Source organism: Coturnix japonica, chromosome 32 (genome assembly GCF_054131305.1).
Source record: "Coturnix japonica strain WE chromosome 32, WE-NBRP24, whole genome shotgun sequence".
Lineage (NCBI taxonomy): Eukaryota > Metazoa > Chordata > Aves > Galliformes > Phasianidae > Coturnix > Coturnix japonica.
This window is the reverse complement of record NC_140694.1, coordinates 1,579,697-1,592,260: the sequence shown is the minus strand read 5'-3', so window position 1 is coordinate 1,592,260 and position 12,564 is coordinate 1,579,697. Positions and strand designations below refer to the sequence as shown.

Sequence of the window (12,564 nt, the reverse complement as noted above, 5' to 3'; positions counted from 1 at the left end):
AGGTTGTTATCCTTCCTGGCCAAAAACCAGATACAGTATTGTAGATGTGGTCCAGTGAGTGTTGAAGCAGGAATGACTTGTCGTGGTCTGGTTGTGCTGCTTTTTAATGCAGCTGATGATCTTGTTGTACTTCTTTTCTGTCAGAGCACACTGCTGGCTTGCATTCAGCCTGTGGTCTCTCACCACTTGTCCTCCTAGTTCCATACAGTTCAGTCTGTTCATTAAAATGTTTCAGTAAGTTGGTCTGGTCCTACGAAGTTGTATGACTGCAGTAAGCAGTGTACATGGTGCGCTGTGAGTACTGCACACATTCCTCTTGGCAGCTTGTGGAACAGACATTGTGCATTGTTTGGATTGTGTAAGCATTCCTGTTGGTCTCTTGTGATGCTTACCTTCTTAGAGCACCTTTCCATGTTTGGCTCTACATATTTTGGTACCTTACTTGTTCTGTTTGGCTTAGCAGGGAAGGTCTTCTTCTGAAGCATCCTCAGTCTTGGTCTGGGCAGCATACTTAGAAATGACATGGACGTTACATGAGTGGGTGATCAAAGGGGGAAAGATCTCACCTTTCTGATCTGTTTCCTTTTAGAAGACAGTCCTGGAGAGGATTTGCTTTCCTTGTTTCCTGGAGACTTGGATTCTTAGATGGTTTTGACTGCAGCTATTTCTGATGTTAATTCCTTTTTCTGTACTTTAGTAGCAAAGTGCACGTGGAGTGCTTTGGAATTGTCTGAAGTTGCCAGGTTGCTTGTGATCACATATGTAACGTGGAGTTATGTGTGGTGCCAGTGATAATTCAGTGTGATGAACTTGAAGGCTTTCAGTAGAATTGCAGCCCTAATAGAAACAATGACTTGAACTCTGGAATTCTGTGTAAAATCATTAGCTAGCTTGTGGTCCGGGTCTTCAAACCAAAGGCTATGAGGTGCTGCTCTTGTTGACACAGGCTGTGAAAGATGACTTGAGCTCTAAGAGTAATTTCCCTTCTGCTCTTGATATGAACGTCAAATCCAAAATTACAGTATTAAGAACATAATATAAAAGTTTTTGCTGCTGGCTTGTGGACCTGCATTAGCTCTTAGCCATAGTTTGGAACTTGCAAAGCAATCTTATTTAGATTTTAGTGATGAAATCTTTTGATGAAATCTTTCTTTTAATTCTGCAAAAGAATCTCAATGGCACATTTCTTTTCAGTCTGAAAAGGCTCTGACATAATGAAGATGTGCCAGACTGCAGCCATGTGCCAGATGTGTTTGGATCCATGGAATTTTCTGATGTAGCTTCAGTGTTTGAAGAATCTCCGCTTGATCTAAATACTCAGAGAACAAAGCAGGTGTGTAAAGATGTAGTGCTAGTTTCTTACAGAAAAAATATAGCACTTAATCCAGAAATTTACTTCTCATTGTATATAGTGCTTACTCCATACTTCAGTATCTAGTAAACCTTGACCGAAGTAAGATACAGATTGAGCAAAGTATGTTAAGCATAAATTTTGGTGCCTTCTACCTGTAGGCCATGGTTCATTTTACAAGAACCCTAACTCCAGTGTTTGGTTTGCACAGAAATAGCAAGCAAGGGAACAAGTAAAGGAGTCAGTGAGGATTTTAAAATGCAATGGAAAGTGATAAGGCACAGTTGATAAGATTTTGGAGTTAGGTTGGATGTACACAGAGCTTTAAAGAGGAAGAATCTTCAGGAATAGTCAGCATGGATTGACCAAGGGCAAATTGTACTTGACCCACCATTGCTAGGTGAGCTTCTGCTTTAAAGCATCAAGCTGCATAAAGAAGGCAGTTTTAAAAGCAAGCTTACCAATTCGTTTTTAACCAGTGATTTTTTCAGGAAGGAAAGCTTATAGATGCTGTTTGCTAATGGAAGATGGAGAGAGGAAAAGCAAGAGAAAGGCATGATGTGTGCATAGCCACCACATCCCATCTGCAGCGTTCTCCCCCTCTGCAAACGAGGAGCAGCTCATCAAGCTTGGCCTGGGCCATGGAAAGGGAGCATGCTAACATCTGGGCCAACCCAAACGAGTTAGTTCTGCAGGTTGGTTGTTTTCTGCTGTTTGTCTCACGTCCTGTTGCTCAGCGGTAGATTTGTTCATGTTCAGTGCCAACAGGAAACACCCAACAGGTGGGGTTTGCGGAGAAAGAGGTCCTGCAGGTCTTGTGTGACACCCATGGAACCGTAGCGAGGCTGCATGTGTGTAAAACACCAGGAATCAACAGAGGTGTGAAGGTGAGCTGTGGGCTGCAGTACCACAGGAAGGGATGTGTGTGCTCTGGGTTTGGATGCTTCTGTGTGTTTTAAGTGACTGAGATACCACTGCTCAGTCTGTTTGAGTGTATAGAAGAAGTGTAACATCCATTCTGATGGAGTATTGTGAACGGAGCCCTGTGGGTTTGAGACCTGCCTTTAAGCTTGTGGGCATCATCCAGGAGTTGGGGATGGGGCAAGGGAAGTTGGGGTGAGGGATGAAGCGTAGGAACAGAAACTTCTTTGGTCCATATTAACTCCTCCCTTTTTTGATTAGGAATCGATGTGGGTTTCTTTTATAAAGAAACAGACTCATTGTGAAGCCTGTGAATGAATTGATTCACGCCTGCTGATTGGTGCTGTTCTCTACAAGGAGCTTCAGTGGAAATGGACACTTCTGGTCCACTGTCTGGCCCCCTCCTATGTGCTCAGATCAGCCAAGTTGTCAAGGCCTGGCTCTTGGTTGGTGAGTTGTGCCAAGGTCAGAGAGTTGGATTTTCTGGGCTTTGAGACACGTCTTCAAGATGCACATTGTGTTATTTCTGATGTGTTGACCTGTTGAGGTCCAGCCCCAAATGAGGATTCAAGCACTACCACCGCAGGAATGGTTTAGATTGGAACTGGAATGCAGAAGGTTGGAGTCAGCAGGAGCAGGGAATCGATCATCCCCCTGTACTTGGCACTGGTGAGTCCTCACCTTGAGTTCTGTGTTCAGTTCTTGGCCCCTCACTGCAAGAAGGACACCGAAATCCTGGGATATGTCCAAAGAAGAACACTGAAGGTGTGAGGTGTCTAGAGCACAAGTCTTTTAGCAAGCACTATCTTAGAGGCAGCCTTGATTTCTCCAGCTCCAAGCTTTGTGCCACAAGAGCTCTCCTGCTTCTAACTGTGATGTGAGACCGTATGGAAGGCTCTGCAGAAGTCCTTCCTTTTCTTGACTATATTTTGTGTGGCTTTGGACTTGTTTTCATCTTCCTCAAAGCCCTCTGCCCAATTCTGTGTCCTTCTCTGCAGCCATGAATTCAATATGGAGCAGGTTCCTGAGCTCAGCGTCCAAGACATTCACAGCGTGAGCTCCCTGTGTAAGATGTATTTCAGGGAGCTCCTGAACCCTCTGCTGACCGAGCAGCTGTATGCCAGGATCTCTATAAGCTCAGGGCAATGTCTTGGAAATGACACGTACCAGTTCCCTGGCCATCCTGGTTAGTGGTTGTAGCAGTGCCCCAGCTCTGAGGTCTTCTTTCTGTTAGCCCCATGAGTCACGTCTTTGCCACATCCTGCCTCTCACTGATGGCACTTGTGGTGGTGCCAGGAGGTGCTTATTTAAGCTATTCACAATGGTTGTGAGAATTCCTTTTCCTTTGCTGTTCTCCTGCTATTGGTAGAATGGGGTTAATAGCAAAGTGGACTTGGAGACGAATGCCTGCTGCGAGGAGCTGCACTGTGCAATCAGGCTGTAAAGCTGCCCAGTGCTTGCACCGCTTGGCCTTGATGGCACGGGCTGTGTGTATAATCAGGAGGGGTGTTAACTCTTTGAAAGGGCCGATAATATCAGTTCAAGAGGAAATGGTTTTATGTTGAAAGAGGGAAGATTAACGTTGGATGTTAGGGGAAAGTTCTTTACTAGGAGAGTGCTGAGGTCCTGGAACAGGCTGCCCAGGGACGTTGTGGATCCCCCATCCGTAGAGGTGTCCAAGGCCAGGTTAGATGTGGCCCTGGACAGCCTGGTCTAGTAAATGTGGAAGATAGGTGGCCCTGCCAGGCAGGGGGAGTGGAGCTTCATTATCCTTGAGGTCCCTTCCAACCCGGGTCATTCTGTGTTTCTGTGTTCCCCAGATGCCTCTTGGAAGGCATCAAGTCTGCCTCAGTGCTGACCACCAGTGCACTGTCCCCATGGGACTTAATAAGACACTTGATTTCTCTGGCAGGGATCTGCTCGGTGATAAACATGCATGCTAAGAACTTAGCGATAGTGTGGGCTCCAAACCTCTTAAGGTAAACTTCTTCTTCCATTTCAACACGATGCTTAGTTCTGCTGTCCCCCAACCCAGGTGCACAATTTCTAGATGACAGTTTCTACTCACTTGTTTAGCTGGGACTGCTGTGTCTCTGATCATCCAGGAGAATTAGTGGCATCACATCAGTGGCATCGCTGTTTGCCCACTGCGGAAGTCTCCAGAGCCCAGCTTGACAGTTTTTGGCTACAGAAATTCAGACTTGGGGAAGTGACCTCGGGGAAATGACTTGTAAGATCTGCCTTTTCTTCAGATCCCAGCAGAGCCAATCTTCCTGCGCCAGCAAAGCTGCTTGCATGGAGCTGCAGATACAGTCAGCTGTTGTGGAATTACTCATCAGCCACACAGATGTCATCTTCTGCTCCAAATCCACACCAGCCATGGGAGAGGGAGTAGGTGAGCATCTTCCTCCATTAGCTTGATCTTGATCTGACAGCTTCATCCAATCCAGGGCTTCTCCAAGACCTTTGAAAATTCTATTACTGTTGAGGAGACAGCAGGCTTCTGGGCTTAGATTAGAATATGGTGCCCCATTCCTGGATCCTTAGTGTGTCCAAACACAAACCTTACATGGAGAAAACCATCACTGCTGTTAAGATTTTTTGCAAGCAGTTGAAGCTTGATTGAAATGTGGCAGCAAAGCTTTCTGAAATCCCAGACCCCTAGTTTTTCTAGGATTTTTGTTTGCCTGTTTTTGATACAGTGAGCTGCTCTTAATTGTGGCTGTGTCCTTTGCCACGAGCATACCTCTGAGCACACGGTTATTTTGAGCTCCTCTTCTTCCAGTGTCTCGGATAAGCAAGTCTGAGAGAAATGCAGAACTGGGATGGCTGTGCTGCTGCTTCCTCCTCCATCTCACCTGTGGTTTTCCCTTGCAGGGCACAGTTCTCTGCCTGGGCCCAAGTCTGTGTGGGTGTCTCCATCCACAAAGCTGCTCACACTGCAGGAGGCACAGGCTGAGAGGAGAGGCCAGAGCAGCTCTCCTGTTGCAACACGGAGCAGCAAGATACAAGTGGAGGAAGGGCTTGCAGCTGTACTGAGGAACTTCAACGCAATCATTGATTTTCCATCTGAAAGGTAAAGAAAGAGGAATTCCCTTTCCAGCCCCTATCATCATTGTTCAGGTGATTTCTATTGGTTTATTTTTTGTCCATTATATCTCCAAGCACTCAACTAAAAAACAGTTGCACTATGGGCTCAGTTCAGCCACACAAGGTGCCTTTCCTTCCTGGTTGGGCAGGCAGTCACAAGATGCAGAAAGCCACGCTGGTGTCTATCCTGGCCTGTGCTGCCTGTACCTGGAAACACTGGGGTTTTCCAGATTTCAGGGCCACGCACCTGAAACCAATTGCGCTTCTCCTGTAAGCAGAGCTGTTGGTCGGACTTGCTGGCACTAGAAATTAAAGATGGCAGTGAGCTGAGGCCAAGGAGGTGTTAACGTAAGAGTCAGAGATGCTTTTGAGCTTCCCTTATGGCTGCACCATTTTCTCAGAAAGCAGTTACGCCTGCCAGCTCCTGTCCTGCTGCTGAGCCTTTGCTCACATGCTCCGCATCTTGCTTGACACGGTTGAGAGGAATGTAGCCAGCAGGACTTGAGGGCTGAGCTGTAGGAATGGAAGCATCCTCTGCTGTTTGAAACAGAGCGCGTTTCTAAGCTGTGTTTCAGCAGTAAGCAGGCAGTGCCAGGAGTAGGGAACTGCTGGCAAGGGCTCGGTGCAGCTCTTCCCTCACCCTGCACCACGACTGCTCTGTTTTCTCTGCAGACCATGTTCTCCCGGCAAGAGGAAGGAATCACCTGCTGGCAGTTGGTGTTCCTGTTTCTGCCTGCGCAAACGATCCCATATGGCCAAACACCAATTGCAGAGCAGTGCCAGGGAGCCTTCCAAAGCAGAACGCGTGGTCCTGGCAGGTAAGGGTGCAAATCCAGCTTTCAAAGCACTGCTTGTCAGCAACATGGGTAGAATTCATGCTTTCAGTGGGCTTGTACCTCCTTCTGGCATTCAAGCCCATACCTGACATCTTCAGCTGACCCCTGTTTTCCCAAAGGATGAAAAAGGCTTTCTCTGAAGCCTTTGCCTCCATGGGCAGAGGAAGTTGGATGCTAACCCCTGTGTATCCACTCCTTCCTAGGTGAATCGAGCTCTTGTGAACCCAGAAGAGCCAGGTCAAGTGCTGATTGCTCAGAGAGTGCTTCCATCAACAGAGACCTCATGGGAAGCACAAGTTGCTGCAATTCAAATGAGAGCCTCCCGTGTGCCAGCAGCGACGGAGAGCAGGAGGTCATTGTTCAGGCACTCATTTCTCCCAGCTCTGCTGAAGGGGCTGATCTGAGCCTGCCAGAAAACACAGTCACCAGCCTGGACTGTGGCCTGGTGCCTTTGCAGAGCAGCCCAGACCAAACACAACCCGAGTGCCCCAACAGCGGCACCTCCAAGCAGGACGAAGTCACTGTCACTGAGGAGCAGCCGAGCCTCTTGGAGGGGGACTTGGAGTCAGGCCTCCAGTCCCAGGCACCCGGCAGCAGCACGAGCTCCGAGCCACTCTCTCCTCAACAGCAAAGGATGAGTCCTGTCTTTCCAAGTGACTAAAGGCACGCTCATGCTCAGTCAACGGGATGGGGTGTTGGAAGAAGAAATGCTTAGAAGAGAAAATTTCCAGTGTTCATTTTAAAATATGGCATTTTTAAAAAGAGAAGAAGATAGAATAAGCAGATGTTGACAGATTAAGGGCACCTCATCAAATTTTGGGAAAGTCCATCTTGAGGAAACTTGGATAAGAGCAGAAAATAACTGTTTATGGATATACCCAATCACTAAAAATACCACCCTGAGTGCCAGCTCATGGCCCCAGACCCTTTTCTTCATTTCAAGAGCTGTCATCACAGAGGGCATCTTCCTGAGCTGGAGACCCTGAAGTAAAAGAATCCTTGGTCCTCAGTTAGTCCATGTAACTGATTTGCCTCGGAGCTGTGAACGTCACGGTGCACTGCTGAAAAACTGGCAGAGTTCCCCTGGAAACCCTGATTTGAATTCAGCAAAGTTCATCAAATCCAACAAGATTCAGAGGAAATGTTACAGGAACAACGAGTTGATATTTTCTCTGAAACTTCCTGGTAGGAGCACTAGAAATGTGGTCAGAAGTCTTTGTGGCATATGTAGGCCTCTTTTAAGAGATCAACATCACCTTTTGCAAAACAGAAAGATGTGGTGATTCATTCACATGAATACTGTGTCTGAACTCCACTTGTACCTGCCAAAGATCCTGCTACCTTCTCAGCTCAGTGAAGATTTGGCCTGCTGTCTGCCCTGAATTATGGTATGGTCTTACCAGATTTTCCGAGTGAAATAACACATGACCAAACACTGCTCCTACTTCAGAATATATCCTGAGTTCATCCCACCTAATACAGACAGAATCATCTTATGCTCTGTTATTAGAGTATGAGAGATGGTTTGCATTGTTGACTAAACATACTTTTAGCACCATAGAACCATAGAATATCCCAGTTTGGAAGGAACCCAAAAAGATCATCAAGTACAACTCCTGGATCCACACAGGACTACCCAAAAATCAGACCCTGTGTCTGAGAGCACTGTCCAAAATACTTCCTGAAATCTGGCAAGCTCAGTGCTGTGACTACTTAATCTGGGGAGGCTGTTCCAGGGCCTAATCACCCTAAATCTTACTTCTCTGATTCCTGAGAATTTCTTGGATGACCACGTTCCTATGTCATATGTATCCAGGTTAGATTGCATGAACCAAGCAGATCAATGTGATCTCATCCTCAACAATTTTGCATAAACCTAAAAGCACTGAGTTTTGTAAATGGGAAAGAAACACAAAGCAGACGCAGTTCTTATTCAAACTATAAAATGTCTAGGTGTTTCATGGGAAAAATAAATTTATATTGAACATATTTATATGTAAATTTTATTGTACAATAGAAATAAAAGAACATTAAAAACAATGAGAAACGTGCTGTTGTTTTATTCGTCTTCACAATGATGATGAAGAAAATTAAGTACAGAAGGATTTGGCCCAATATTCACTGACTTGTGTTGTCCCAGATTAGACTTCTCTAAGTGTAAACTCAGAGACCGAAACTACTGTCTTGATGTTCAGATGTCCTTTGCCCAAACCAGTGGGGTTGCTCAGGTGTGTATAGGTCTGTGGGTATGTGTGCAAGGACGAGCATGCACATATATGTGTGTGCACAGGGGTGTGCAGAGTGTTGGAGCTGCACAAGGACATTGTGGTACCGGTGTGTGCGTGCACTTTGGGAGTGAAAGGAAGGGGTTACACATGTGTGTCTAATGTCTGGACTGTGGCAGCAAAGAGGCTGCAGTGTTGTTCTCTGTAGGAAGAGGCCAGTAGTTGCCCCATGTCAGACAGAACCAGTTCAAGTGCTGGCCAAAGCTGAGTCAAGGAGTGATGCTGCTGGCACTTCTGTGATAACTTTGTTAAGGAAGGTTCAAACCACTGCATAGCATATGTGAGAGCTATGAGCAAGAATGATGTGAGACAAACAGCCCTGCAGTCACCAAGGTCAGTGAAGAAGGAGGAGAGGAGGCTTAGTGGACATGGTGGTGATGGACTGATGATTGGGCTGGATGATCTAAGTGGTCTTTTCCAGCTCTCATGATTCTATCATTCTGTGACAGGTGATGTTAGTTTTGTTGACAGGTTCAGCAAGGTGAACTGGGACCAGAGGTACATCCCAAAACCTTTGAGTTGCTGGACTGGAGATAATCTTCCCAAAATAACTAATGAAAATAGTAGAACCATAAAAGGAATTTCTTTATCACTACGAGAAAAAGGGAGGGATCCTTTGGCTAATGAAGGCCTGATTTGGCAAAGCCAGAGACAGTTTGCTTTGCACCACATTTATTTGACTTTCCAGAATGGTGTACTTACTTTCCAGGTATTTCTAAACAGTGATTTTTTATTTCCAAACATGGCTAACAGCAGGTTAAAAATTCTTTTCTTTGTTTCCTTTCTGCTAAGAATGAATGAATTTAATGTGGTCTTTTTCGTGCTTCCTTCTTTACGAAGGAGACAGCTGCTGCATCATGGCAAACAAACATTCAGATGGTTTGGAGAACAAGTCCTTACATAGACTACAGTGTACAGCAATAAAGGGCACACACAGCAACATGCAAGACATTCATTCAGCCTCCAAACACTTCTCCCTGTTGACCAATTCAGAACATATTAAACCATTTAAGAAGGGCATTAAGCTTTAGAGTTGATGGGACGTTTTATACCTTGTACTTTTCTCCAACTCCCATAGTAAGCAAGGAAAAACAGAACAATAATAATAAAATCATGTACAAAACAAACAAAGAAAGAAACATACAAGCAGAAAACACTGACAGAAAAAGAATATACCTCCCAGGGTGTCAGGATCCTTTATATCTAATCCTCAAGGCAGAGGATGAAAGCTTTGTCTTTTCTAGGTAACTTGTGGCTAAGACTGGGAGCTGGGAGGACTTTATACTTTCCCTGACCCGGTGGTATGTAAACTAAATATAGAAGGTAGTCAAATAACTATAACATATGTAACATATATATTTATATATATGTATTTTTAAATCCCAGACCTTAAGCCTGAAGTTCCTTGAATGGCTGGAGCTTTTAAATAGTGTTTTGATAGAAATTCTCTCAGCTATCTAAGAGTGCAGCTGGTCAAATCCACAAGTAAGCACGAACGATAAGCTTCATTTATAAGAGCAAACACAGAAGAACAACATGGAGGGAATAGTTGTTAGTTTCTTGAGTGAACTAACCCAGGCACCGTGTAGCCTCTACTATTGCTGTTCCTGAAGGAGAATCTGTTCCTCCCTTTATTTCTGAGCTTCACCCACCTCTACCACCTCTCACAAGAAGTGTGTTTTGGGGGAATATTCATATGGAGTCGAAAGGAGCTGGCTGTTCTATCCAATCAAGAATGGGAAGGCATATGACCTGTAGATTAGAAGATAATCCAAATATTTTACAAGAAATCTCTCCATTTATTTTAATAGCTCACTTGGAAGCTGTGGAAGAATTATCACCTATTTACAAACAAGACAGTGAGAGATAAAATTCCATTGTACAGTGAAATCCATGAGATAACAAAGACAGAAAGTCAGTAAGTCCATCTGCCACAGCAAGCAGCAAGCAAACCCCATCACTTTGGTTTTTGCCAAAAAAAAAAAAAAAAAAAAAAGAGTAAGGTTTGTATGTGTTGGAACAGAACAGCACTGAATGAACTGCAATGGAACCAAACTTTAAATTGCACACCTTGCTTCTGAAATTTGAGGAACTTGATGTGCAGAAGCAGCTCGTGAATGCTGAGTTTACAACAGCAAACCTGAAACTACTTTGAATGAGAGGGAAGAAGCAGAAGCTAATTGTGGCAGGGTGATTCTCTTCATTTAATGCTTCCATTTTCTGTTTTGCCAGGGTTCACTGGATTTCATTTAACGTGAGGTTCTTAATGACTATTATATGTATCCATTTAGAGTGTCATTTAGCCAAAGTCTTTCTGAAACAGACAGGCCTTCCTGTTCTGGACTGTGAACACCGTGTAAGTTTTGCCTCTTCTGCCTTTGCCTGGTCTCTCAGTGGGTTCAACTTCTTTATTCAGTCCTAACTAAGTTTGGCCTGTAGGAAATGGAGAATATTCTCATCTGCTAGAGAAAGATGGCTTTAGAAACTTGGGATGTTTCACGGCACTGAGAGACCCTCCTGCTGCCTGCTTATCTTCTGTGATTTTGCTTCTCATAGAATCATAGAATCACAAGGTTGGAAAGGACCTACAAGATCATCCAGTCCAACCGCCCTCCCATCGCCGTTGCTGCCACAACCACATCTCATAGCTCCTCATCCAGACACCCAGAGCGTATAGTAAAAAGGAAAGTGAGAAATTAAAATTTCCTCAGCAAAGCTTCAGTCATACCAATAGTGGAGGGTAAGACCAGCTCCCGTGGGGCTTCACAGTCAGATTAGTACAAAACTATTCTCAAAAAGGATGCCATCACCTCTTGTAGGCTGAGCTGCCATATCTGCGGCACCTGCTGTGATTCTGGTGGTGGACAGCTGATTGATTCAGAGATGGCTATTTGTGCCAAAGCATTATTTCCATTTCTATGACATGCAGAACAGAAAACAATCATGGCACTCATTGCCAACTTCTTTTTCATAGAGCAGTGCTTATCAGAGGACTTCACTTGTCTCTCCTTCCTGAGCCTTGTTTCATCTGTTCTGCTTGTGGTGGGGCTATGAAAAACTCATCTGATTGCTGTCCGCTTTTGGACTGATGCCCTATTGAGACAGGAGCTCACCTTCCTTTTCTAAAGTCCTGAAGCTTTAGAGATTCTTTTGGTAGCAATATGAATCAGTTTCTACAGATCGTTTTAGCTTTTGTACTGAGGAAGGATTCCACCACTCTGATAGTCAGCACGCCAGTTACTGTGATGTGCAGCTGAATTGGGCTTTCCTACCTCCTCGTGGTTTGCTGCTGTGCCCGTGCAGAGCTGCAGCTGGGTGGAGTGAGACGCTGTGGTTAGGCTGCTACATGTAGGAGGTGCTAGAATCTCTTTGTTTAAATTTATGATGTTTTGAGAACTTGTAATTGCATAATATTCTGTGCCTGCTATAGATGAAATAATAAAAAAATGGATTTCTTTTGTTTTTCCTGGAGGATGAGATGTATAAGCCAGGCAACCCATGTCCTGTGGCATGCTGAAAGAGGAAAGCATGCAGATTTCTACATATTTGTGTCTGCAACTTACAGCAGAGTGGTTTTGGTTATCAGATGTTAGTCTTAAAAATTGAGATTAAATCTGAGATATACGTTATGTCCCAACTGCTCTGCAGCTTTACTTATCTGAACAAACTTTTGTATTTGGCTTGATAACAAATGAGGCAAGAAAACGCCTTCCTGGCACTCTGAGATTCCTGCCTAGAGAGCTTTGCTTATGTTTGTTTTTTAAGGCCTGTGTGCTTGAGGTAGATTTAAACTATGTGACAATCTTGGGTGCTTTTTCCCTCTTAAAAAAAAACCTATTTCACACGCTTTTATAGCAAACTTGCAAATGTGACCTACATTTCCCCCAAAATTGGGCTGCAAATGAAAGGAACCAGGGAGTCTCTGAAGACTTTTATCAGTATTCCTCCTGCCTCCTTGTGCTGCGGATAGCAGGCTCATAACTGATTCTTGAACATGTGAGGCTGTCACATAAACCTGTTCTTTCAGAAGTATTTATGTTAAGAATGACTTTGCACACATCCCCTTAACACCCAGGTCCAA

At 44.7% G+C, this 12,564-nt stretch overlaps 1 protein-coding gene across 13 annotated transcripts in view; it reads left to right on the top strand.

Annotated features, from left to right (window-relative positions):
- Positions 1–8,238, top strand: part of LOC146755445 (rho GTPase-activating protein 32-like) — a 329,502-nt gene extending 321,264 nt beyond the window's left edge. For 12 of the 13 annotated variants that reach the window (XM_085525573.1, XM_085525582.1, XM_085525578.1 and 9 more), the window contains 5 exons: positions 1,195–2,238; positions 2,534–4,667; positions 5,150–5,348; positions 6,035–6,180; positions 6,402–8,238. In XM_085525573.1, coding sequence (XP_085381699.1) covers positions 4,496–4,667; positions 5,150–5,348; positions 6,035–6,180; positions 6,402–6,859 — 975 coding nt within the window. In that variant the 5' untranslated portion in view covers positions 1,195–2,238; positions 2,534–4,495 and the 3' untranslated portion in view covers positions 6,860–8,238. The remainder of the gene's footprint in view (positions 1–1,194; positions 2,239–2,533; positions 4,668–5,149; positions 5,349–6,034; positions 6,181–6,401) is intronic. The other variant, XM_085525584.1, reaches the window with a different exon arrangement.
- Positions 8,239–12,564: the final 4,326 nt, after the last annotated feature.